Source organism: Vulpes vulpes, chromosome 4 (genome assembly GCF_048418805.1).
Source record: "Vulpes vulpes isolate BD-2025 chromosome 4, VulVul3, whole genome shotgun sequence".
NCBI classification, from domain to species: Eukaryota; Metazoa; Chordata; class Mammalia; order Carnivora; family Canidae; genus Vulpes; species Vulpes vulpes.
In genome coordinates, this window is record NC_132783.1 from 2,133,255 (window position 1) to 2,158,781 (window position 25,527).

Below are 25,527 nucleotides of genomic sequence, written 5' to 3' on the forward strand. Positions count from 1 at the left end.
TGATCTCTGCCGCCTATTTTGCATAGTAGACAAAAGATAAAGCAGTTTATACAAAAATATTGGAAATGCTGTTCAAAATAAGTTTAAAAAGTTAAGAGCAAGAAATTAAATATCAAAAACATGTAAGTGAAATACTAGATTTATTCAAAGAGAAATGCATAATGCATCTGTGTAGTAATACTGTCTCTGTGTCCCTGAAAGCCAGCTATGTAGGCACCTTTGTCTATACACTTAGGCATTGATAACAGGTACTGTTCAGGGCACACATTATTAAGAAAGAAATGAATGAGTAATTGATAAAACATACATATCATGACTACTGAAAATAAGATGAATAGGTAATGAAAATTTAGCACTTAACATCTGACTTTCATCCTGAGGACCTACAGGGAAAAATACAATAATCCATTTTACCCGTTACCATCTTACAAAATCAGACCAAATGAACATAAGCAGTGTTTTTTTAATTAAAAAAAGCAGTTTAATCTCAAACAAATATATTACCATCCTATTCTTTTATCCTGTATATGTATCTAATTGGCAAAACCTAGTGATCACTGAAATCAGTAAAACTCCAATCCATGATGCTTCAACTGCTTGGATCAATAAGCATCTTACATTTGGAACTCATTTTTTCTTATGCTATCAGCTTGATTATCAATCCCTATAAAAATGCTATGCCCTACTCCTTGCCTCCGGAAGCGTGACTGACTAGTGTTTTGCACAAGGCTAAGTGACAGTACTTCTGACACCCACACCTGATTCATCAAGCACACCTTCTGTGGCTCCTCTCAGACCCGGTCACCCATGGGTAAGCAGCGCTCCTAGTTGTCTTGTTCCTCATAGTGAGCATAGCCACTGGCATAGGTCCTTCCTAAATTCAAATTAGTAAATAAATCTGATGACTCAGCGTCTGAATCCTTTCCGACTTCATCGTCTTCGTCTTCATCATCCTCTGCTTCATCTTCATCTTCCTCTTCATCATGGTAGCTGCTATCACCATATTTATCAGAAGAAAGGTTCTTCCAATAGGCATCATACCCAGAGGCTCCATCTCCCTCTTCACCTCCAGTCTGCCTGCCAAATTTCAGGGAGCGTGCTACAAAAGACAGATATATACATGGCACTTTGTCCCGATTCTTTATGTCTTCATTTTCCTCTACAATATACAAAATTATATGAACGTGACTGGCTGATTCTTACTCCTATTTCCTAATTTCTTCACTTGATACTTAGCTGGAAATAAAGGAGACCTTAGTAACAACAATCAGTTCTATCCTACTTGGGAGTCCATATGCATACCATACATAACAAACAATAAAGACAACAGTGTCATTTCACTAAATCTAGAAAAGGCTGGAAAACAAAGTAAGAACAACAGCACTCTCCAAACAGAATCCAAATAAAGCATGTTAAAAACTAAAATGCCCTTCATTTGATGGATTAAATTTTTATTTTCAAATCACAGAACTGTTGATTCTGTATCATTATACTTTTCTTAAGAGACCTCCTATAGAATTCTGGTGTCCAACAAGGCAAAGCCCTTCATTTCCTCTGCCTAAGCAGCAACACAGCTTAGTGTAAAAAAATCAGCAAAATCATCAATCTCACCTCACTATACAACTACATCTTTGATTAAACAAAAGTACTGTTAGAGTCATCTAGAATTATGCTTCAATTCTGCTGTTTGGTAAAGAGTCAAATTCTCTTTAAAAAAACTGTAAGCTGCATTACTATAAACATGTTTGTAGTAGTCTTACTCCTTCATAGAAAAGTTATATAAAAACCGCAAAAACAATTTCCTGCAGCAGTGATATATTACGTAATAAGCATAGCTGCTCCAACACCACACACCTACAAAAAGCCTCAGAATGAATTCCAACTTGCAAGCACTGAAGATTACCAGCACTCGAATATTAAAGATTTATAGCTATTCAATTATTTAACAAGGAAAGCTTCAGCAAAAGCAAAAATATCACTTTTTTTGGTCTTAAATTTCAGTATTCACCATGTCATTAACTGAGTCAAATGCCAAATATCACAGTGAATGATGGTGTATTTCTTAAGTTAAATTGAGAAACTTCACCCACAAATTTTCCAAGGCTATAAAATTCTATTTGATTAGGAGAACACATTCATCTCTTCAAATAGGAAGAGGAGGCAAAAACAAAACTAGAAAGAGATAAAAAAAAAAAAAAGAGAGAGAAAATCTTATCTAAGCAAGGAAGCAAAATCACTCCATTGGTATTTTAAGAAGAGTCTTACTTGACATGCTGAGATCCTTAGTTTCCTGAGTTTCATGTCCACATTTGGGGCAGGGAGGCTGTTTTCCTTTTTCTTGCTTAAACACCTTGCTCCTTGTATGATCATCACAAAAACAAGCCTATATAAGAGAAGTAAAAATAGGCAACTAAGTAATTCAAAAAACATAAAGAATTATCATTCAATATTTCCAGGAAATGTAAAGGCACATTTTTGTTAGGGTAGAGATTAAGAGTTTTGTTGGGACCAGTCACACTCCTGGTTTAAATTTAAGGGAAATGGTCTCTGCCAGAACTCCGGCCTAACATAAAACAAAACTACAGAGTGTGACACTCTAAGCATATTTATTCATTCATAAATTCAGAGCATTCACAAAGCCCCGCATGACATAATGGTGAACAGTCTATCCACCCTCCCCACCCTCACAGATATACAACCTAATTGGGGACACAGACAAGTGGAAAGGCAATTGTGAGACTGTGTTTCGGTGCACTGAAAGGGAAGTGCAGAGGAAGGGCACTCAACTGGATATGGGATTCGGAAATGCTTTCTGGAAAACATGAAGTGTTGGCTGAGATGTGAAGGAGAACAAGGATACGGTAGGGTAAGAAAAAGTGGAAGAGGGATCTCAGGGAGAGGAAATAGCCAACATAAGAAAGCCACTTGGTCAAATTGGAGCAGATTTGAGAGAGAAAGAAGAGATAGGAAAAGAAGAACCAGAGAAAGGTTGCGGACAGGAAGTGAATCGGCTGCACCTGTTTAGTGATCTTTGACAAACAGAAATGCTGGAGAGAATGTCTAAGGAAATAGAACATTATGGAAATCTTCAGTTTACTCAAACTTACCTAGGCAAGTAAATTTTGTTATTAATTGAAGTATACCCTCAACATTTTGGTTAGAATATTCTCCATAAACATAGGTGTAAAAACACTGAGCTAAGATTCAACAAGATCCATGTGCATTAGCGTCAACTCTAAGACAAGCCAACTGGATGACCTTTGGAAAGTCACTCAGCTTTCTCAATCCAACTCCACAACCTCCAAAGTAGAAGAAGTACACTGCATAATGTTTAAAGACTCCTGTAGATTAATTGTAGCCATAAATAATCTAAGGTGGAAGAGTATTGGGACTAAAAACAAAATCTAAAAATAACAGACTGGTTACCTTACAACGGAGACAGGAATGCTGACCAAGTCGATTGCATGAAACACCTATGGGCAAAAATACATAAGGTCCAGATTCAAATTTGGAATGAAAACACTATTTTCCACAGATTTACATTTGATGTACTTAGATCAATTATTAGCTTTTTTTTTTTTTTTTTTTTGGTCTCATAATGTAACCCTGAAGATACATGAGATGGAGCCCCAGCCACAAGAAAGGAAACAAAGTTCACAGCCCAGCATTCTTTCACTAGTATGGTGCGAATTTTTCTCCAATCTCCATTTCTCCAGATCTAGGAGATGGCAAACTTCATTAATCGTATTTAGGAAACTGAAATGGGGACGCCTGCATGGCTCAGTGGTTGAACGTCAGCCTTCAGCTCGGGGAGTGATCCTGAAGTCCCAGGATCAAGTTCCACATCGGGTTCCCTGCTTCTCCCTCTGCCTGTGTCTCCGCCTCTCTCTTTATCTCTCATGAATAAGTGAATAAAATCTTTAAAAATAAATAAATAAATAAATAAATAAATAAATAAATAAATCTGAAATGGTGAGACATCCTTTTTTTTCCATGACACTGGCTGAAGCTCTTCCCTTTATCACATAATACTTACATCTTAAAAAGAACAATTTTCTCCATTAACATATAATCTCTCCTGATGAGACAGGCTACTGCCATTTTTTGCAAAAGTTCTGATAAGAGAATAGAATACTTCAGGTGGAAAAGAGTGACTATGAAGAGAAAATAGTGCTCAAATGGGTAGTAAAAAAAATGGAAAAAATCCCAAAATATTTTATCCCCATTTTAGTCAGTAAGCCATGCTAATTTTGGTCATTATGTATAACCACTGAGGAAAAACCTAAACTTACATGCAAATATGTTATAAAAGCCAGAATGTTTGGCATATATTGACTGTGTCAGAAATGGAAAAAAAGAAGTATCAGAGGTATAGAAAGAGAAAATAAGCTAAGTCTTACCCTAATAAAGCCTGAATAAAAACTATTAACTTTCAATTCACTTAGAGGTCTTGGAAAAATAAAAAGGAAAACAAATAAAAGGAAGCCTGTCTTTGTAATACAAATCTTTGACCAGATGTTTTTAATGTGGGAATTCTCTTACTTAATTTTGCTTGGTTCATGGGGGAGACTTTTTAATCTGAACAGGCAAATATTTTTTTTTAACTCAGAAATGATGTTCTTAATTATGTGTATTATTATTATTTCTGTCCACCTATCCTTTCTTCCACAGTATTGCCAATAATTCAGTTGTATTATTTGTCCTACGTGCTAATGGTAAGTTAAAAAATACTGAATACTTACTATACATAGGGGACCCTTGAACAACATGGGTTTGAACTGTGCAGGTCTGCTTAAGTGCAGATTTTTTTGAATAAATAAAGTGCAGTACTTTAAATGTATCTTCCCTTCCTTAGGATTTCCTGAATAACACTTTACTTTCTCTAGCTTACTTTATTGTACGAAAATATTCTATCAAACATACAAAATATGTGTTAACCATTTATGTTATCAGTAAGGCTTCTGGTCAACAGCAGGGTATAAGCAGTTAAGTTTTTGGGGAGTCAAAAGTTTTATGCAGATTTTCAACTGTGCAGAGAGGGTTGGTGCCTCAACCCTCATATTGTTCAAGGGTTAACTATATTAGGCATATAGAAGTATACCCAATTACTCCAATAACAACCATATTATTTCATTCAGTCTTTGGGGGAAAAAATTCTGCAATCTCAATCATTTCCATTTGAAGATATGCCCTGGAGTTTTTTGGGTCCCTCTTCATTCAGTTAAAAAAAAAAAAAGAAAAGAAAAGAAAAGAAAAGAAAAGAAAAGAAAAAAAAAGAAAAGAAAAGAAAAGAAAAAGTTATATTTAACCAAAATGTTAAATCTCATAAATCTCTTTCCAATACACAGCCAGAACACATACTGAGAGTACAAAGCTCCCAACCCAATCTCCCAGTGTAAACCGGGCATTTCTGATGTACAATCTTTTTGTACCTCCCCCCACTACTTGAGTCTTCAACATGCCACAAAGACATGATCCCAAGAAATTAGCTGTTGCCTATTTTACCTTCATCTTTACTTCTGAGAACTCAAAGTAGGATGGAATATGGCCCTGTCAGTCTTCTTTACCTAATTACCTTAAGCCAACACATAAGCACTCCAGTTCACTGCCTAGTTCTTTCTCTCCCCAAGAGTAACAATGTTAGACTTCTACAAAGAATGCATTTCTCCCAGATTCTAAAAATAGTTTGACATTCCTAGTTTTAAACTGGGGAATGGTTGCCTTTTAAAATCTATTTGTAGGTCTTCAGAGTATGTTAAAAGAAAGCAGGTTGGGATGCATCAAAGCCTGATGATAACAAGCCATTTTAAATTAGAAGTCCCCAAGCCATTTTAACTATTTAAAAAAAAAAAAAGAGGCAGAGTCAACACATTTGTTTTTTCTTAAAACATCCTTACCACTGAAATGCAGGTAAATAAGGATTTTAAAGATTTTCTCTATCTCCCAATTCGCAAGTATAAGGTCAAACCTATAAATGGTGAGCTATGACCAACTAAGGGGGTGGAAACAAGTTATGTGGGGCTTATGTATGTGTTCAGGAAAATATTTCAGAAAAAACAAGCATTTAATGGCAACTGGCAAAGAAAGAATGGCAAGAAAAAAATAGAGCAATGAAAAAATAAAGATAAATCACAGTAAATCAAAGACACCTGGGAATCTGCAACGAACAAGACTTTAATATCAGGTATCAAAGACATATGATAGATTTACCTTAAAATCCTGTCAACTATTCCATTTCTGTATTTTTCTTTTGTCTTTTACTGAATCACTAAAACTTCCTGAGGAAATTATAGTCTTATCACTCACAGTGGCCTGTCTTTGGGGTTCAAATGCTACAAAATATTCAAAGCTCTCAAGCCCCAAATAAAGTAATTCAACTGTTAATATATTTTGCAGAAGACTAAGAATCCCTCAAAAATGCTATATACTTTGAGATGTTCTTTAACCCCTGAGAGTTTCTATAGGAATATTATAAGAATCTATATATATATATATATATATATATATATATATGCAATCATATATATATTAAAATTGACAACTTATCAACTTTAAATTTATAGGAGAATATAGAGATTAGCATTTCATACCTAAACAAGAACCAAATTCAAGGAAGTGAGTATTTGGGGAATTTCAGCCTTTCCTATAATCACATTTACTATTTAATAAGAACTTTAACACTTTATATGGAATGTCTTTTTAGTTAACTCTTTGAAAAAGAAATTACACCTTCCTTTAACATATAAGGAAATTCAGCTCTAGAAAGATTTGGTGATTTGTCCAAAATCACATAACTGTAAGTAGAATTTAAGCCATGCTTGACTCTAAATCTTGGCTTTTAAGAATCAAAAATAGAAACAAAATGTAATCTAACTGTAAAGATAATACCATTGATAATACCGAGCCAATAACACTGGTTCTCAAAACTGGAAGATACGTGACAAATATGTGTGTACGTAAAATACATGAGCCTACACCTCAATAGACTTCAAAGACAGAATTGCCAGGGATGAGGCCTGGGGACATATATTTTTAAAAAAACCTACACAGATATCTCTGATGCATACTCCTATCTAAAAATCACTGAAACCAACTAGCAGGAACAAACTAGGGGTAGTATCACTTACTTGGAGGCATTTAGAAATGTATGTGGCTTTCGGACACCCGGGTGGCTCAGTGGTTGAGCATTTGCCTTTGGCTCAGGGTGTGACCCTGGGGTCCTGGGATCGAGTCCTACATCGGGCTCCCTGCAGGGACCCTGCTTCTCCCTCTGCCTATGTCTCTGCGTCTCTCATGAATGAATAAATAAAATCTTATTAAAAAAAAGAAATGTGTGTGGTTTTTGTCCAGAGAGGTGGGGGGGATTCCGTGAGAGTTGTTAACATAACTTGGAGGTGATAACGATATTTAGTACTCAGGACCAGGAAGGCGACAAGCCCTACAATGTCTCATCAATCCCACACAACAAAGAACTGACCCAACCAAAGAGCCAATGGCAATCGCTGTTGAAAAAAACAAACAAAAAAGAAAAAACAGACTGTGGTTCTGAATTTTTTCTAGAAACAGAAAAGAGATATTAAGTTGAATTATAGTCCACAAGAAGCTGAAAAACTAGACTCTTTTTTGAGTCTAACGCTTAAAACTATTAAGAATTCTGGATATTAAGGACATCTAATTTATAAAGACTTACATTTAAATGTTTCCGCCTCTAAAACCTGGCAACTGGCTTGATGTTCAAATTGATCATCTTCGCAGAGAAAGTTATGACAAAAAGAACAACTGAATATTCTGCCTCCTATTGGATTAAAAAACAAAACCCACAAATGTAAACATGATAAATTTCAATTTAAAAAACACATTGAAACTTGAAGTTTTAACTAAAATTGAAGTTATATCCATAAAATTGCTCAAAAAAATAGCAATTTATTCCAGATTTACACCAGAATGACACAGTAGTTTTTGTTCTGATAAAGGCTACAATGAAAACTGCCACAATGAACCATAAAAAAGTGGCCCCTCCTATAAAGAGTGCATCCCGAATATTTCCAAGTCAGCCTTTACTTACAGTAAAGCTCGCTGCTCGTATGCAACACTCACCATGGTCCCAGACACCTCGTTCACATTCCACACACTCCGCGTCAGTGAGAGGGCAGGCACAGGCATGTGTGCTGAGACATTTCCTTCCGTGGCAGACCCAAGCTTCACAGAAGTCACATATTGCACCCTGCAACCAAGAACACAAAAAATTAGTCTCTGTCACTTGCCTGGCTGCAACCACTGCTTAGCCAATGGCAACCATCAAGCTGTATACATTTAGCTATTTATCAACCCTCTGTGATAGTGGGTGGCTTCATTAAAAAAAAAAAAAAAAAAATTGTTTACTCTAAGCCAAAATTAAAAAGGGTTCTCTGAAAATCAAACTACTTCACCAACGGCTGTTTACAATATGTAAAACTTGGCTATAAATCAAAAGAAAAAAGAAGCAAGGGGGAAACTACACACTTAACCCTAACACTAATCATTAAAGGAAGTCATGGAGCTAAAAGTGTTGCCTTCAAACTGAATTCTAAGTTGTTTTTGTTTTTTGTTTTTTAAAGATTTTATCTATTTATTCATGAGAGACAGAGAGGGAGGAAGAGACACAGGCAAAGGGAGAAGTAGGCTCCCTGCAGGGAGCCCGATGCAGAACTCGATCCCAGGACCCAGAGTCACGACCTGAGCCAAAGGCAGATGCTCAACCACTGAGCCACCCTGGTTCCCCCGAATTCTAATTTGAATGGCGCCCAGAATCCACATTTTAAGCATTCTTATTTGTAGCAATTACAGTAACCGAAGTGAATGTTCTCATTTAGAAATATTTCTGACTTAAGAAAATTCTTTCCTGAATCACTTATAAAATAATTCACATAGCTTTTCTAGAATAACTGAGAAAAATATAAAACTTATGTTTTAAATCATTACTACACTTGTAGAAAAAAAATTAAAATAAAATATACAGAACTAAAAGGGTAAGACTCTTCAACATCAAGATGGAAAGACTATACTTTTTTTTTTTTAAGATTTTATCTATTTATTATGATAGACAGAGATAGAAAGAGAGGCAGAGACACAGGCAGAGTGAGAAGCAAGCTCCACACTGGAAGCCCAACGTGGGATTCGATCCCAGGCCTCCAGGATTGCGCCCCGGGCCAAAGGCAGGCGCCAAACCGCTGAGCCACCCAGGGACCCCCAAGACTATACCTTTCAATAACACAATGACATCTACAGAATTTTAAATGCTAGAAAGAATCTTAAGAAAATGGGACTAGATGGTTTTTCTCTACAGATGAAGAACAGAGGCCCAAGCCAAAGTCCAAATCCCAGAGCTACATTACAGTATGACTAGGATTTAAACCAGTGTTCTGAATCTCAATTCAGTGTTCTAGTATTTTAGACTCTAACAGAAGTAGTGAAGAACAAATAGGAATGATGTTTTTTGAGCTGTAAAAAAATCATCACTGTGGATAGCAAATCCTCAAATACATCTCTTGGAACAAATATTCAGGGTTCTAGCCACTAAAGATGATACAGTAAACTGAGTAATCCAGAGAGTTTAAAAGAGATGATTTACAAAGGACAGGGAAGTGCTTAGTAAAAAAAAAAAAAAGAAAGGATGATGGTGTTACTGCCCCTGAGGCTGAACATGGGGAGTGGAGGGAATTACCAGACGTTGAGAGAACAGAATGGAGAGGGTTACCCGGCCATATAGAGAGAAATGGTGGCTAATCTATGGCCAAACTAGGATAAACAGGTAGGGAGTGAGCTGGGACAACAAATACCCAGATTGTATTGTCCTCCCATCTATAGGTCTCCTGCCTAAACCCAAAAGGAAGCCAGAGGGTAAGAAAGCCTTTGATGCAGTCCACACACACAGGTCAGGCTCCCAAGGCAAAGCAGGGTGGAGGAGAGGGGAGAGAGGGGAGAGAGGGGAATTTCAACAAACAGAAGACTCCCATGAAATCACTTTTCTAGAATTTACTGCTAATGATACATAAACCTACCGAAATGTTTAATATAAGAGATCACCCACATTCATACAGCTTAGTGAATTTTTTTAAAAAGCATTTGATAAAACTGGACTTAAGCAAGCTACCAAAGATTACACTGATTTATGAATAAAGATTGACAATCCTATTTAAAATGAAGAGGAATTCACAAGATACTGATGAATTAAATCTAGTGCTAGCTTCTGTAAGATATGCACATGTGAATTTATCAATATAAAGGTGTGCTTCATAATGGAAAATTATGTTCTTGGGAAGTTGCTATAAAGTATCTGCTTGATATAAAAGTACTGTTACTTTCCTCATGGAATGAAATGTGGACCTGAGCATAAAATCACATAACAGAGGGTGCCTGGGTGGCACAGTCAGTTAAGCATCGGACCCTTGGCTTCAGATCAGGTTGTGATTTTAGAGTTGTGAGATCAGCCCCATGTTGGGCTCTGCACTCAGTGTGAAGTCTCATTGGGTTTCTCTCTCCCTCTTCCTCCTCTCCTCTCTCAAATAAACAAAAAAAATAAATCACACATCAGAATACAGTAAAATTGGTTAAAAAGATAACATTTTTTAGTGAAAAAGAGAACAAAATGCATCACACAACTATTCTTATTATAGCATACCTCATTTTATCGTGCTTCATTTTACTACACCTGACAGTGTATTCTTTACAAACTGAAGGTATGTGGCTACCCTAGCATCAGTGGTGCCACTTTTTCCAATACCATTTGCTCACTTCCTGTCTCTGCATCACATTTTGGTAATTCTCACAATATTTCAAACTGTTTTATTATTATTATATTTGCCATGATGATCTATGATCAATGATCTTTGGTATTACTATTGTAATTGTTCCGGAGTGCCACAAACCGTACCCATGTAAGACAGCAAACTCAATCAAGTAAATGTTATGTGTATTCTGACTCTTTAACTGACCAGCTGTTGACCCCCACCTCTCTCCCTCACCTCGGGCCTCACTATTCCCTGAGACGTGACAATATTTTTTTTTTAAAGATTTTATTTATTTATTCATGAGAGACACACAGGGAGAGGCAGAGACATAGGCAAAGGGAGAAGCAGGCAGGGAGCCTGATGTGGGACTCGATCCTGGAGTCCCAGGATCACGCCCTGGGCCAAAGGCAGATGCTCAACCACTGAGCCACCCAGGCATCCCGAGACATGACAATATTAACATTAGGCTAATTAATAACCCTACAATGGGTTCTAAGGGTTCAAATGAAAAAGCTGTCCATTTCTCACTTTTAAATCTAAAGCTAGAAATGATTAAATTTCATGAGGAAGGCATGTTGAAAGCTGAGATAAGCCAAAAGTAAGCCTCTTGTGCCAAATATTCAGCTGAGCTGTAAACAGGAAAACAAAAAAAAAGCTCTTGAAGGAAACTAACAGTGCTACTCCAATGAACACACGAATGATAAAAAAAGCAAAACACCCTTACTGCTGATACGGAGAAAGTCTGAGTGTTCTAGACAGAAGATCGAATCAGCCACAACATTCTCTTAAAACAAAGCCTAATCCAGAGCCCTAGCTCTCTTCAGTTCTACTACAGCTGAGAGAGGTGAGGAAGCTCCAGATGAAAAGTTTGTAGGTAAGAGGTTGGTTCACGAGGCTTAAGGAAAGAAGTCGTCTTCATAACATCAAAATGCAAGGTGGTGAACAAGTGCTGATACAGAAGCAACAGCCAAGTCACCTAGAAGACCCAGCTAAGATAATTAATGACGGTAGCTACACTAAGCAACAGATTTTCAATGTTGACAAAATAGCCTTATATTTAAAGATGATATCTAGGATTTTCATAGGTAGAGAAGTTAATGTCTGGCTTCCAAGCCTCAAAAGACAGGCTGACTCTCCTGGTAGGGGCTAACAGCGCTGGTCACTTTAGGCTGAAGCTGATGCTAATTTACCATTCTGAAAATCCTAGAGCCCTTAGGAATTATGCTCAATCTACTCTGCCTGGGCTCATTAAATGGCACAAGAGAGCCTGGATGACAGCACATCGATTTATGACACAGTTTACTGAATACTGTTGAGACCTACTGCTCAGAAAAAGGATTCCTTTCAAAATAGGACTGTTCACTGACAACCAGCTGGCACTCAACAGCTCTGATGGACAGCTACAATGAAACTAATGTTGCTTTCATGCAGGCTAACACAACATCCATTCTGCATTGAAAGTCATTTCGACTTTCAAGTCTTTTTATTTAGTGATATGTTTCATAAAGTTATAGCTGCCACAGATACTGATCCATCTAATGGATCTGGGCAAAGTAAATTGAAAACCTAGAAAGGATTCACAATCCTAGATGCCTTTTAAGATCATCAGTGATTCATGATTAATGTTGATCAAAATATCAACATTAACAGAATAGGAAGAAGTTGATTCCAACCACCATGGATGACTTTGAGGGGTTTGAGTCTCCAGTGAGAAAGTAACTGCAGATGTGGTAAAAATACAAGAGAATAAAAAGTGGGGCCTGAACATGGGACTGAACTGCTGCCATCTCATGGTAAAACTTGAACAGATGAGGAGTTGCTTCTTACGAATGAACAAAGAAAGTGGTTTCTTGAGATGGAATCTCCTCCTGGTGAAGACACTGTGAAGACTCCTGAAATGACACCCTAGGATTGAGAATATTACATAAATTTGGTTTATAAGGTACTAGCAGGGTTTGCGAGGACTGACTCAGTTTTGAAAGAACTTCTCCTGTGGGTAAAATGCTATCAAATAGCATCACATGCTATGGAGAAACGGTTATTTTATTAAGACATTGCAACAGCCACCCCAACCTTTAGCAACCACCACCCTGATCAGCAGCCAACAACACTGAGGGAAGACCCTCCACCAGCAAAAGATTATGACTCACTGAAATACCAAACAATGATTAGCATTTTATAGCAATATTTTTTAATTAAGGTATTTAAAATGTTTCTTCAGATTAATGCTATTATACATTTAATAAATTAGAGTATAGTAAACACTGTAAGCATTGCCTTTATATGCACTGGGAAATCAAAAAATTAATTTTGACTTGTTCTACTGCAGTATTTGCTTTATTGCAACTGTCTGGAACCAACCCACAATATCTATGAGGTATGCCTCAGGTATTTAAAACAATGAATTTCCTTAGAAAATCCTACATACAGAGAAAATTATGTATAAGTCTATGTTAAATATGTATTCTTTATTGAAATGTAAAGCTATTAAAAAGCTACTAATACTAAGTTCTTTTGAAACGAGGCTTCTTTTACATCAAAAGCTTGAACTTGGGGATCCCTGGGTGGCTCAGCATTTTAGCGCCTGCCTTTGGCCCAGGGCGCGATCCTGGAGACCCGGAATCGAGTCCCACGTCGGGCTCCCGGTGCAATGGAGCCTGCTTCTCCCTCTGCCTGTGTCTCTGCCCCTCTCTCTCTCTCTCTCTATGTCTATCATAAATAAATAAATAAATCTTAAAAAAAAACAAAAGCTTGAACTTTGTTTAAGCAGAGCTTTCAGTACAGTAAATGACACTCTATGAAGTCTGATTAAGACAGTTTAGAAAGGTACCGTTGACAAATGAATTAAGTCAACTTTAAATAAGTTTCCATTTCTTGTATGTTTTCCAATAAGACAAACAGGAAGCAATAAAAAGTAAGTGGATAATATAGGAAAATCATACAAAGAATATTCCACAGATAACAAAGGAAACTCCAAACTGATTGAATCAAGGACAAAATAGTGCTATTTAATAGTGAAAGGGAATAGAGGGGAAGGGAGAAGAAATGGGTAGGAAATATCAGAAAGGGAGACAGAACATGGAAGACTCCTAACTCTGGGAAACGAACTAGGGGTGGTGGAAGGAGAGGAGGGCGGCGGCGGGCGGGGGGGGGGGGGGGGTGACTGGGTGGCGGGCACTGAGAGGGGGGCACTTGACGGGATGAGCACTGGGTGTTATTCTGTATGTTGGCAAATTGAACACCAATAAAAAATAAATTTATTATTTAAAAAAAAAAAAAAACAAAATAGTGCTATTTAGAAAAAAATAACCATTGATTAGAAAGACTTTTCTTATCCTTGGAAACCTGTTCCTTGAAGAGCTAGAAAAGAAACTTACCACCATTGCAAGGCCAGTACTGTACACACCAGCATGCTTTATGACACAGTCTGAAGACTTCATCATGCACTTTGTTTTCCCTAGTAAGAAACAAATCTGCTTATCAGTCTTGCAAAGTAGTACATGTAAGTATTCACTGATTCTGCTTTTTATCTAGCCTAAATTTCTGAGAAATAACTTGAAAATGGACAGAAATCAGTTTACTACTCATGTTACTTAAAAAAAAGAGAGAGAGAGAGAGATGGATATAACTGAAATCTAACCTGATTCAGATCTTTTAAGATTAGAAATTTATTAGTAAATCTATAAAAATGTATTGCACAATAAAAGTATATGCTAATTATTGTTTGCACTACAATCAGAAATTGCAAATTACAGTTTATAATCTAACAGTCATTAAAGCAATTATTTAAAATCTTGTGAATTTTCAGATGAATTAATACAGATTTTAAAAAACACATGCTTTAAAATGGATTTTACAGTTTATAATTCAGAACGAAAACAGTCTAGTTTGAAGTTGTGTATTTCTTTCAATGGAACATCTCAAACCAAACCAATGATTATGCAACATTTTTAAAGTTTATCCATATGTAAAAATTTACAAACATAGCTCCCACGAAAACATTCTTCCAAAAGGATTTTTAAATAGCGCCCAAGTGAGAAGGAAAAAACAGGAATACAGTGATAGAGCTAAAAAGCAAAATATAGCCACAAATGCTCGGATCTAAGAAAATTAAAAAACATGAAAGAAACAGGATATTCACTCATATACTATGTCAAAATTAATGGTGACATAATAATCACCCATCTCAGACTCTGCATAGTAGTATATGAAACACACAGAAGATGCACAATTTTCCATTATCTTGATTATCTGAGGAACAAAGCTAATACAAAAGGAAATGGGAAGAGAGACTGGAAATGAGAGACAGCAGCTACCCAACTGCTCCATGTCTAAGAAGAACAAGAATCAGTAGGTGGGAAATAAATCCATGTTCCTAGCACTACAGAACTCAAGCCCAGACAACACTGAAAATATGGGACGGTCCTAGCAAGAACTTAATGTTCTCCATAATCTATTTTCTCTCTCTCTCTCTTTTTTTTTTTTTTTGGTAAGCTTTCACTTATTTGAGAGAGAGCACACACAAGTTGGAGGAGGAACAGAAAGAGAGGGATAAGCCAGACCTGCCTCCAAGTGGGGAGCCTGAAGCAGGGCTCAATCCCAGGATCCTGTGATCATGACCTGAGCTAAAGTCAGACATTTAACCCACTGAGCCAACCAAGTGCCCCTCTATTTTCTCATTCTATATTCACCTGTCTTTTCTCAAATAAGGATGTAAAATCTGGCAGACAAGTAATCTCTCTAGGCCAGTATTTTTTTTTAAGTAGGCTCCATACTGGGCCTGCTTAATGTGGAGCTTAAACTCATGACCCTGAGATCAAGACCTGAGCTGATAAACCTCAAAAGATGGCCTCTTTGAAAACTAGAGCTACACTAGAAATATTCAGGGATATAGCCCTAAACATTCCTAACATTCTGCAATGTTATTCTACATAAGCACATTTATATGAGCATATCCCTAATTGTGTTCTACCTGAAACTATCATCCCATAGCCAAAGGGAACATTTGTTCAAATAAAAGTTTGAGGAGTAAATCTGGAGTGAACAAAATTAATCAGGTTTCTTTACTGGAGGTCTTCAGAACCTTTAACACACAACTATGTAACAGAAATCTCCCACATAGAAAGGCAGGGATGAAACAAGCAGCATTTCTCAAATGTATGCATTATTTTAAGAAATACCTATTAAGGGGGATCTGGGTGGCTTTGTCATTTAAGCATCTGACTCTTGATTTCGGCTCAAGTCCTAATCTCATGGTTGTAAGAGCAAGCCCCACATCAAGCTCTACACTGGGCAAGAAGCATGCTTGAGATCCTCCTCTTTCCCTTTGCCCCTCTCTCTGTCTCTTTCTCCCTCTCTCGGAAAGAAAAGAAGGAAAGAAAAAAAAGAAAAGAAAAGAAAAGAAAAGAAAAGAAAAGAAAAGAAAAGAAAAGAAAAGAAAGAGAGAGAAAGAAAAAGAAAGAAAGAAGAGAAAGAGAAAGAAGAAAGAAAGAAAGAAAGAAAGAAAGAAAGAAAGAAAGAAAGAAAGAAAGAAAGAAAGAAAGAAAGAAAGAGGAGGAAAGAGGAAAGGCAAGGCAAGGTCAGGCCAGGCCTATTAATAGCTCAGGTATTCTGTGGAAGGCTATTTGGAAAACAGCTATCTTGTTGCTCTATGAACTACCATTTAGTTTTACTTTGAATAATCATTTTCCCTGAATAAAAGTTTTCACTTATACCTGGGAACTGAGTATGTGGCTTAGGAACTCTATTACAATCACTTGGGAAAATATATGAGGAAACTCAAGAATCACATGCTAAATGCAAAACAGGAAGAAAATGGCACCAGGTAAATGTGGAACACAATTATTCTCGTTGGCTTAAGATACTATGGGCAATATCAGAAGGAATCAAAACTCAGAAAAGTATACAAACACATATCAAGAAGACTAAGTTAGTGCAACTAAAAATTCAGATCACCAAATGTTATTAGTCTAAAATGTGATCTTATAATGTTTACAACACAGTGGTAACCTATATCTAAGCTGTATCTTAATTATTTTTCAGTATTACATCAAAGAGACAAAATCAAAACTTGATAGCATTAGATAGGTCAAGTAACAGTTCATTTATTAAGGGTAAAATCTAACAGTACTATAAAAAAATAATAAACCCACAGGTTCAAACTGCCAAACAAATGTTTGATAAAATAAAAGGCTTACATATGCTTAGTTATCATATACTCACCACACTGTGCACAAATTGGTAACTTCTGTACAGAGTTGCAGAAGTAGCAAAACGCTCTATTCTTCTGCCGCCTTGTCATGTAAGATAAAATTTTAAAATGCAGTATCAGATAAAAGGCAAAAGGATCTATATTACTACATATATATAGAAAAAGAAATAAAAATTTACCTCTGACACTTGTCACATTCCTGTAAAATATAAAAACATAATGTTAATTTTCTGATTGAAAACTGCAAATTTATTTGCTTTACAAAGAATACCCAGTTTTTCATGTTAAAATTTAAGTGACACTTCCCCAAAGCCTCCACATATACAAGCGTCCATACATACTTTAATAACAAAGGTATGCTCCTGGGCATACCACACCAAAGAAAGAAGTGGCATTTCTACAAGAGGCTACATAAATAAAGCAGCAGTTTGGTTTCTGGTTGTGTTCTATTCCTGTTGCTTTTTTTTTTTTTCAAACAAATACTACCGAATGGACATAAGAAATAGTAGAGAACAAAATATGATGAAGCTCACAGAAAATCTAGAATCTCAAACGTGGTACTAAAAATTCTCAACAATCTGATCCCTAACAACTTTCAAACCGTGTTGGCCTATTCTCTTTAGATTCAAGTAACTATTTGTCAGCCATTCATGAAATAGGTCTTGTATTCGCTTTTTGCATGCCTTACTATTCTAATACTTTTTCTTGAGAAGTCTATCCTTACAATCTTGACCTGTTCAAAGTTCTGGTGATGAACCCACCTGCCCTATGAACTGCACCCCATCTATGCACTCAAGCTAATCCCCACTATGTCCAAATGTACCTTAGTCTTAATTGTACACTTACACTGTACAACACTTATCAAACTTTAGCCTTCATTGTGTGCATTTACATACGTGAGTCCATTCTTTTGTTGGTCCCATACTCCTCCAGAAATGACCCTGAAGAGAGTCTCTACCATCTGTCCTACTTGTGTTATGTAATCCTGCCCCCGCCCAGTGCCAGCTGTAAATGTTAGTCCTGATATGGACACCTGACCAAGTCTGATCTATCAGAGTTCTTTCCCTCTCTGACAACATTATGTAGTATCAGACACACAAGCTACCAGTACCTAACAAACCCAAACAAATGGCTTAAGTCTCAGCTACATGTTAGCTGATAAACTCTATTTCTCCCTAAATTTACTTATGTTGGATTTGTCACTTATAAACAAACAAATCTTAAGTAATACACATGACAACTAATCTATAAACTTGTCACGACAAGGACTGTATCATTCATCTTTGTATACCCCACAAGGCCTAAAATAGTACCTCGCACAAGGTACATACAAAAGAAACACTTGGGAAATTAAGTCGTATTAAGCATTTCGTATGATGTTTAGAAGAAACAAAAGAAGAAGAAGAAAGAGAAGGAGCAGCAAAAGAAAAGGTAGAGAGGATGAGAAATAGGGAAATATGGGACAACACAGAGAAACAGGGTCAAAAAAGCAAAGGGGGATAATCACGTGGTAATCTTGCTTTTTTCACATTTTGACCAAACACGCCCAGAAATGATCAGGACTGACGTACTGAGCACAGGAAAAGAAAAAAATAGAACAGGCAGCCGAGAGAGGTCAAGAAAAGTAAAAAGTTTAGAAAAGAGAAATCAAATGAGTTAAGAACTGCTGGGAGAAATAATGCAAAGGCTCCAATAGGAACAATTAAGTTAATGCAGATCGAGTCAGAGAAGACAACACAGTTCCTAGTATGTATTCTTGTGTCCTATTTATCACCAACAGCAACCAAGTAACCTGCTAGGTTTATAAATAACATAAAATCGAAATCATTGCTACTCCCCATTAATGAAAACAATACCTCTAACACAGATTTGAAATTCAGTAAAATATATGCAGCAGCACTGTATTCACTAAAACGTCATTCAAGCGTCTTTCACAGAAGTATTGTTTTTGAACCATCAACAGGCATCCAAAAAAGCTGTTACCATTGATGCATTGCATGGGTGTTTAGCCAAATCGATGGTGCTTCTCGATGCTCTGAGCTGTTTTTCACGTTCCCGACGGCTCTCTGCCTTCTTCCTTGCACCAGTCTTTTTTTTAGGCATTTTACCTCACTTTCTACACAAGAAAACAAAGAAGAAACAATTGCCTGGTTGCATTTGTTATTTTAAATAAACTAAGAAATAGTACAATGAAGTGTTTTTACTCTCGTTAAATTTTAGACTCAATCCTGTCACTTTGGTAAGCACATTTTAAGCTTTTATGAAATATTAAATATACATTAGTCATAATAAAATAGTTGACTTTTAAAATAAGGCACTTATGGGCAGCCCTGGTGGCGCAGCGGTTTAGCGCCGCCTGCAGCCCAGGGCGTGATCCTGGAGACCCTGGATCGAGTCCCATGTCAGGCTCTCTGTATGATGCCTGCTTCTCCCTCTGCCTGTGTCTCTGCCTCTCTCTGTCTCTATAAATAAATAAAATCTTAAAAAAAAAAAATAATAAGGCACTTATTTGCACTAGCAAACAATTCTCAAAAATGTAGACATCAAAACAATTTATCCCAGAAACCAAATGTTGTCTTTTCCCACCAGGAATAAAAGGAAAAGTTTCTCTGATGCTGTTTTTTTTTTTTTTTTTTAAGATTTTATTTATTAATGGGAGACATGAGAGAGAGGCAGAGACACAGGCAGAGGGAGAAGCAGGCTCCATGCAGGGAGCCTGACGTGGGACTCGATCCCGGGTCTCTAGGGTCACACCCTGGGCTGAAGGCAGACGCTCAACCACTGAGCCACCCAGGGATCCCCAATGCTAAGTATTCTTTAACAATTACTCTGTAGATGGGGGGCCTGAGTGGCTCAATCGGTGAACATCTGACTCCATTTCAGCTAAAGTCCTGATCCCGGTGTACTGGAACCAAAGCCCCACCCCAACCAGGCCCCAGGTTCAGCAGGGAGTCAGCTTGAGGACTCTTTCTTCCTCTGCCCCTCCCCCTGCTCGGGATCCGCTGTCTTTCTCTCTCTCTCAAACAAATAAATCGTTATAAAAAATAAAGGTAAAAAAATAGAAATTACTCTGTACCAAATTTCTAAAAATTAGGCCTATATCACTGACAAGAGTTAAAGAGTATATTATTTACTCAATTCACATCATTTTTTTCAGCTATACATTCAACTAGATAGTAAGATTTGAAATATAACAAGTCTTATTTCTCCTGTGTAACACCTAAACAAAATATCTAACAAGCGAAATCAAATGACATTAGCTACAAAGCCAAACCTCTCTGAAAAGATACTAAAGGTATTACAGTTGCTTTGACTCTGAAAGATGCTCTTCTCTCTACATGTAAGTGAACTAAGAGCTCAGACCTATGCTAAAGAGCATGTGTTACACGAGTACGTTTGCAAAGTTCTGTACAAATAAGGAGTTTAGGACTCGCCTTCACCTTTCATCACTTGGTTGAAAGAACCACCACATTTAGAAAAACAAGATTTTTACTCCATATAACACGTTTTTAGTTGGCTTTTCATCCAATCTGCAGACTACAAGTTCCCTGAGGACTTCGGCCCAGCCACTCGTGAGCATGTTTACCTCCCTGCCCTGCCTGGCATCTATCCAGCAGCCAAGAAACGAGGAGACACACCAATAAAGGGGCCCATGTACTTGCTTCAAAGGAAGAATCCCAAATTCCTTAACATTCTTCAAAACACGTTATTTCTTTAGGTCTTTTCTAAGAGTGAGACTCAAAAACCAACTGTGGAAATTCCTTAAAAAATACAGGTTTGGGATCCCTGGGTGGCTCAGCGGTTTAGCGCCTGCCTTCAGCCCAGGGTGTGATCCTGGAGTCCCGGGATCGGGTCCCAGGTCGGGCTCCCTGCGTGAAGCCTGCTTCTCCCTCTGCCTTTGTCTCTGCCTCTCTCTCTGTGTCTCTCATGAATAAATAAGATCTTAAAAAAAAAAAAAAATACAGGTTTACATGTCCAGGCCCTAGTCAAGACCTACAAATTCTGAACATCCAAGGGATAAGATTAAGAGTCGCTGGGGACTCTGACACAACCTCCCAGAAGACATGACCATTCCCTTCAAATAAACCAAAACATGACAACAAATGTTCCTGATACATGGAAACAGCAGCTCCCAAGAAACCACCCTTTGAAGAAATTCGCATTTCTCATTTTAAGAGCCCTGTTATAATAGGGGCTAAATCGTGCAATTTTTCCTACTTTGGGTTTTGACTCTTAGGGCTAAAATGTCCAAGCAAAAGCCAAGTAAGTGGTGGGACGCGGAGACTCAAAAACACACACAGATGGGGCCAGGTGGCCCGCCAGGTGGTCCTCCAGGTGGTCCTCCAGGTGGCCCTCCAGGTGGCCCGCCAGGTGGTCCTCCAGGTGGCCCGCCAGGTGGTCCTCCAGGTGGCCCGCCAGGTGGCCCGCCAGGTGGTCCTCCAGGTGGTCCTCCAGGTGGCCCTCCAGGTGGTCCGCCAGGTGGCCCTCCAGGGGGCCCGCCAGGTGGTCCTCCAGGGGGCCCGCCAGGTGGTCCGCCAGGTGGCCCTCCAGGTGGTCCGCCAGGTGGTCCTCCAGGTGGCCCGCCAGGTGGTCCTCCAGGTGGCCCGCCAGGTGGTCCGCCAGGTGGCCCGCCAGGTGGCCCGCCAGGTGGCCCGCCAGGTGGCCCTCCAGGTGGTCCGCCAGGTGGTCCGCCAGGTGGCCCTCCAGGGGGCCCGCCAGGTGGTCCGCCAGGTGGCCCTCCAGGTGGCCCGCCAGGTGGCCCTCCAGGTGGTCCGCCAGGTGGCCCTCCAGGTGGTCTGCCAGGTACATCCAGGCCCAAGAGGCGGCCCCCTCGGTCTTTACGTTAAAACCACCCAAATCTACAGGGAGGTAAAGGCTGTGCAGTGGCCCCGCCGGAGGGACTCCGAAAACAATCCGGGGGGGTGGGGGGGAATGGAGGGAATGGCCTCAAGCTGAGCCTCGGTTTTTTCTCCTCCAATTTGTCTTAGAGACTTGGAAGCGTGAGCCCTTCCCCCGCCTTCTGCGGGCTCAGTTAAGCCCGTCTCCAGCCTGCCTCGACTTCTCCAACCCGACGGGGAACAGGGACATCAGCGCGGCTCCGCAGGGGAGCCTGCGGCCGAGGACCCGGGGGCGGGGGGTCGCGGGGGGTGGCGGGGGCCACGCGGCTCGCGGCACGGACGACCATCCCCCGCCCGCGGGACACCCTCCCTCCCCCGCGCCCCGGGCCGACCTCGCTCACCCTTGCGGGGAGGCCGGGCTCCCTCCTGGGGCCGAGGGGCAGGGGACGGCGCGAGGCCGGCGCGACCGCGGCACAGGCCACCCGCGGGGCCGCCACGCCGGGGAGAACCTACTACGACCGGAGGCCGGGCGCAGCCGACTTCCGCCACTAGGCGCCGGGCCGGATATCCGCCTACGTCGGCAGCGCCCGTACGGACACGCGCAGACCGGAAGCGGCCCGCCCACTTCCGTTGGCCCCGCCCACTCCCGGAAGTGCGCCTCGGCGGAGCGGGGACCGGACGCCCGAAGGAGGAGGAGGCGGAGACGCGGGAGCGCGGGAGGCGGGAGGGCGCGGCGGCCGCCTGTGGCTCCTCAGACCGCGGGAAACCCAACGGGAGGAGGAAATGCGTGCACAGCCGCGGGACTGCGCGCGCCGCCTCAAACGGGGAATTCTTGTGGAGACGCCGCGGCCCGCCGCCATCTTGGTGCCTCGTGGCGTTGGCGGCGCCGACTGTGGACGCCCCCGCGGCCGCGCTCCGCCGCGTGTGCCGCCCGCTCCGCCGCCGCCGCCCAGCGGCCCCGACCACGCGCCGCGCCCGCGCGCCTCCTCCGCCCCGCCCGGGGCTGCCCGGGCCTCGCGCCCCCTTCGTCGCCGCGCCACACGTTCGCCCTCGTGTTCCGCCTGTCGCCGCTCCTCGTCGGCGGAACCCGGCGCCCCCGGTCCTGACTCCGCCCCTCCCCCTCTGCTCTCGGCCCCGCCGGCCCCACCGCGCGGCTCGGCCCCCGCCTCGCCGTGGAAACCGTCCGGCGTCGCGCTCGCCCGCTTGCCCTCTTCACGAAGACTAAACATCTCTTTTTTTTTTTTTTTTTTTTTTTTTAGGATTTCATTTATTTATTCATGAGACACAGAGAGAGAGAGAGGCAGAGACACAGGCAGAGGGAGAAGCAGGCTCCATGCGGGGAGCCCGACGTGGGACTCGATCCTGGGACCCCGGGGTCACGTCCTGAGCCCAATTGGGGCAGACGCTCCACCTCTGAGCCCCCCCCCCCCAATCCCGACTTCGGATCTCCTGCCTCTTCCATTTGCTCCCCATCCCTGACCTCTCTGCTGTCTTCCCTTCCTTTTCCCCTCAGTCTATGAAATGCCATTTATCACATCGATCACAATTTGCTTTACTTTTCTTATCGATCCCACCAACCGGAACGCTCCCTATTCTGTTCATTCAACAGCTTGCCTTTTGTCTTCTATACCAAACTTAGTGTTGTTAAGGGGGAAAAATGTACACAATCATGATTTCACTCTACCTAAGGAAGTTACCTCCACAAGGCTCTCAAAATTACTCTTCAGTCCTATATTTTCCTAATGAGATCATTTCCGTCATCTATGTGTTTTTTTTTTTTTTTAAGATTATTTACTTATTCATGAGAGACACACAGAGAGGCAGAGACACAGGCAGAAGGAGAAGCAGGCTCCATGCAGGAGCCTGACGTGGGACTTGAGCCCAGGACTGTAGGATCACACCCTGAGCTGAATGCGGCGCTAAACCGCTGAGCCACCCGGGCCACCCCATCTACATGGTTTTATTCAATCTTCTCCCCTTCCCTCAACCTTCCATCACTTTCCCCATCAATTTTAGCAGATGTTATATTTCACAGAGAGAATAGAGTATCAATAATGATCCTATTTCACTTTATGCTCCTGGCTTCCTGATTGCTTTACATATGTAGTATTAACTCCTAAGTTTACAGGTGAGTAAACGGTCAGAGAGACTGTGAAACTTACCACAAGATCACACAGATGATTTTTGGCTTATGGGATTGTCCACTGCAGCAATTCTTAAATCTTTTCATTTTAAGACCCCTTAAAAACTTTTTTTTTTTAAAGGTTTTTTATTTATTTATTCATGATAGTCACAGAGAGAGGAGAGAGGCAGAGACACAGGCAGAGGGAGAAGCAGGCTCCATGCAGAAGCCTGACATGGGACTTGATCTCAGGACTCCAGGACCGCGACTCAGGCCAAAGGCAGGCGCCAAACCACTGACCCACCCAGGGATCCCAAGACCCCTTAAAAACTCTTAATTGAAGACTAACAGCGTTTGTTTCTGTGGGCTATATCTATTGATAGTTACCCCGCAAAATATTAAAAGAGATAAGACTTATTAATTCATTAAAAGTAATACATCTATTCCATCTTAGCATAAATGTTTTCCAAAAAATAGTGATATTTTCCCTAACAGAAAACATGAAAGAGTGGCGCCGTTCTACAGTTTTTCAAATGTCTTTGATGTAAAGCTTGATAGAAGGGAGGTAAATTCCTCTATCTGCCATTCCACTGAGAAATTGTTTTATGTTCTCATTTTCCCAACATACAGTTAGCCAAGGAAGTTGTAAAGGACCCTCTGGGAAAGGACGGGGGGAGTGATCCCAGCGTATGCCACCAGGAGGTTTGAGGGTCTTCCTCCCGGGGAGCTGGCCTTCCTGCAGTTGATTTCCAGATCCAAAAACTGGCTCAGACCTAAAACCTGGGCAAAGAATCGTGACTCGTTGGAGCATTGTTCTCAGGCCCCTGCTCATGTGCCCTCTTGATTTATTTTGGTTGTGCACACTGAGCAGGATCCTTGTTTGCTTCCTGGGTTCCATTTTGCTCCTGGGGACACTATTCTTTCATCCATCTCCCTAACCAGAGTGAGCGCGCCCTCCCTTGCCAGTGATCATAATAGTTGTACCAGGAGGCGCCTGGAGAGCTCAGTCACTTAAGCATCTGATTCTTGATTTTGGCTCGTGCCATGATCTTGTAAGATCGAGCCTGGCGTCAGGCTGGGTGTGGAGCCTGCCTCCGAGGCCTCCTCGCCCTCTGCCCCTCCATGTGCACCTGTCTCTCTCTCTTTGTCCGTCTATCTCTCTTTCTCCCCCCCACCCCCAGGAGGGAGGCTAGGGGCAGATTCTGAAGGGATACTAGTTGTACTATGATGAGGAAGCCTCTGCATGGTATGCGTGGTGGGGACACTACCCATTAATCGGGAATATGGGACCATGTTCAGAAACAGAGGGTTCAGGAGAATCTGGGCACTCAGGATTTTTAGGTGTCACAACCCAGCCCACTGCATCAGGGTTTCTTTCTTTACGATCTGCGTTCTGACCTTGGCATAGCCGACCTAGCTGGGCTGCAGGGTTGTTAATCTCCTTTGGAGCGCTGCCACACTTATGATTTAGTGCTGGGCCTGTTCCTCAGCTTTTTCTGCCTTCCCACTGCAGGAGATAAGAGCCTCTTTATATGCTACCTAAGAAGCTTTGTGAATTTTACTCTTAGATTTTTAATAGCCATTAAC

General features: G+C 40.7%; 1 protein-coding gene and 1 long non-coding RNA gene across 3 annotated transcripts; one reads left to right on the plus strand and one right to left on the minus strand.

Annotated features, from left to right (window-relative positions):
* Positions 1-123: 123 nt before the first annotated feature.
* ZNF330 (zinc finger protein 330) lies at positions 124-22,358 on the minus strand. 2 transcript variants are annotated; one of them, XM_026018480.2, is made up of 10 exons: positions 22,220-22,358; positions 18,964-19,096; positions 17,160-17,179; positions 16,992-17,062; positions 14,147-14,226; positions 8,098-8,224; positions 7,691-7,795; positions 3,427-3,473; positions 2,266-2,383; positions 124-1,099 (listed from the first exon to the last, which is right to left on the minus strand). In XM_026018480.2, the coding sequence occupies exons 2-10, from the start codon at positions 19,081-19,083 to the stop codon at positions 825-827; spliced, it is 963 nt and encodes a 320-aa protein (XP_025874265.1). In that variant the 5' UTR covers positions 19,084-19,096; positions 22,220-22,358; the 3' UTR covers positions 124-824. The 2 variants fall into 2 exon arrangements, with proteins under 2 accessions (XP_025874265.1, XP_025874266.1); XM_026018481.2 differs by having other exon boundaries at positions 22,211-22,337.
* Positions 22,359-22,486: 128 nt separating this feature from the next.
* Positions 22,487-23,364, plus strand: LOC140598494 (uncharacterized). The gene is made up of 2 exons (XR_012000913.1): positions 22,487-22,917; positions 23,078-23,364. It is a non-coding gene; the product is annotated as an uncharacterized lncRNA (long non-coding RNA).
* Positions 23,365-25,527: the final 2,163 nt, after the last annotated feature.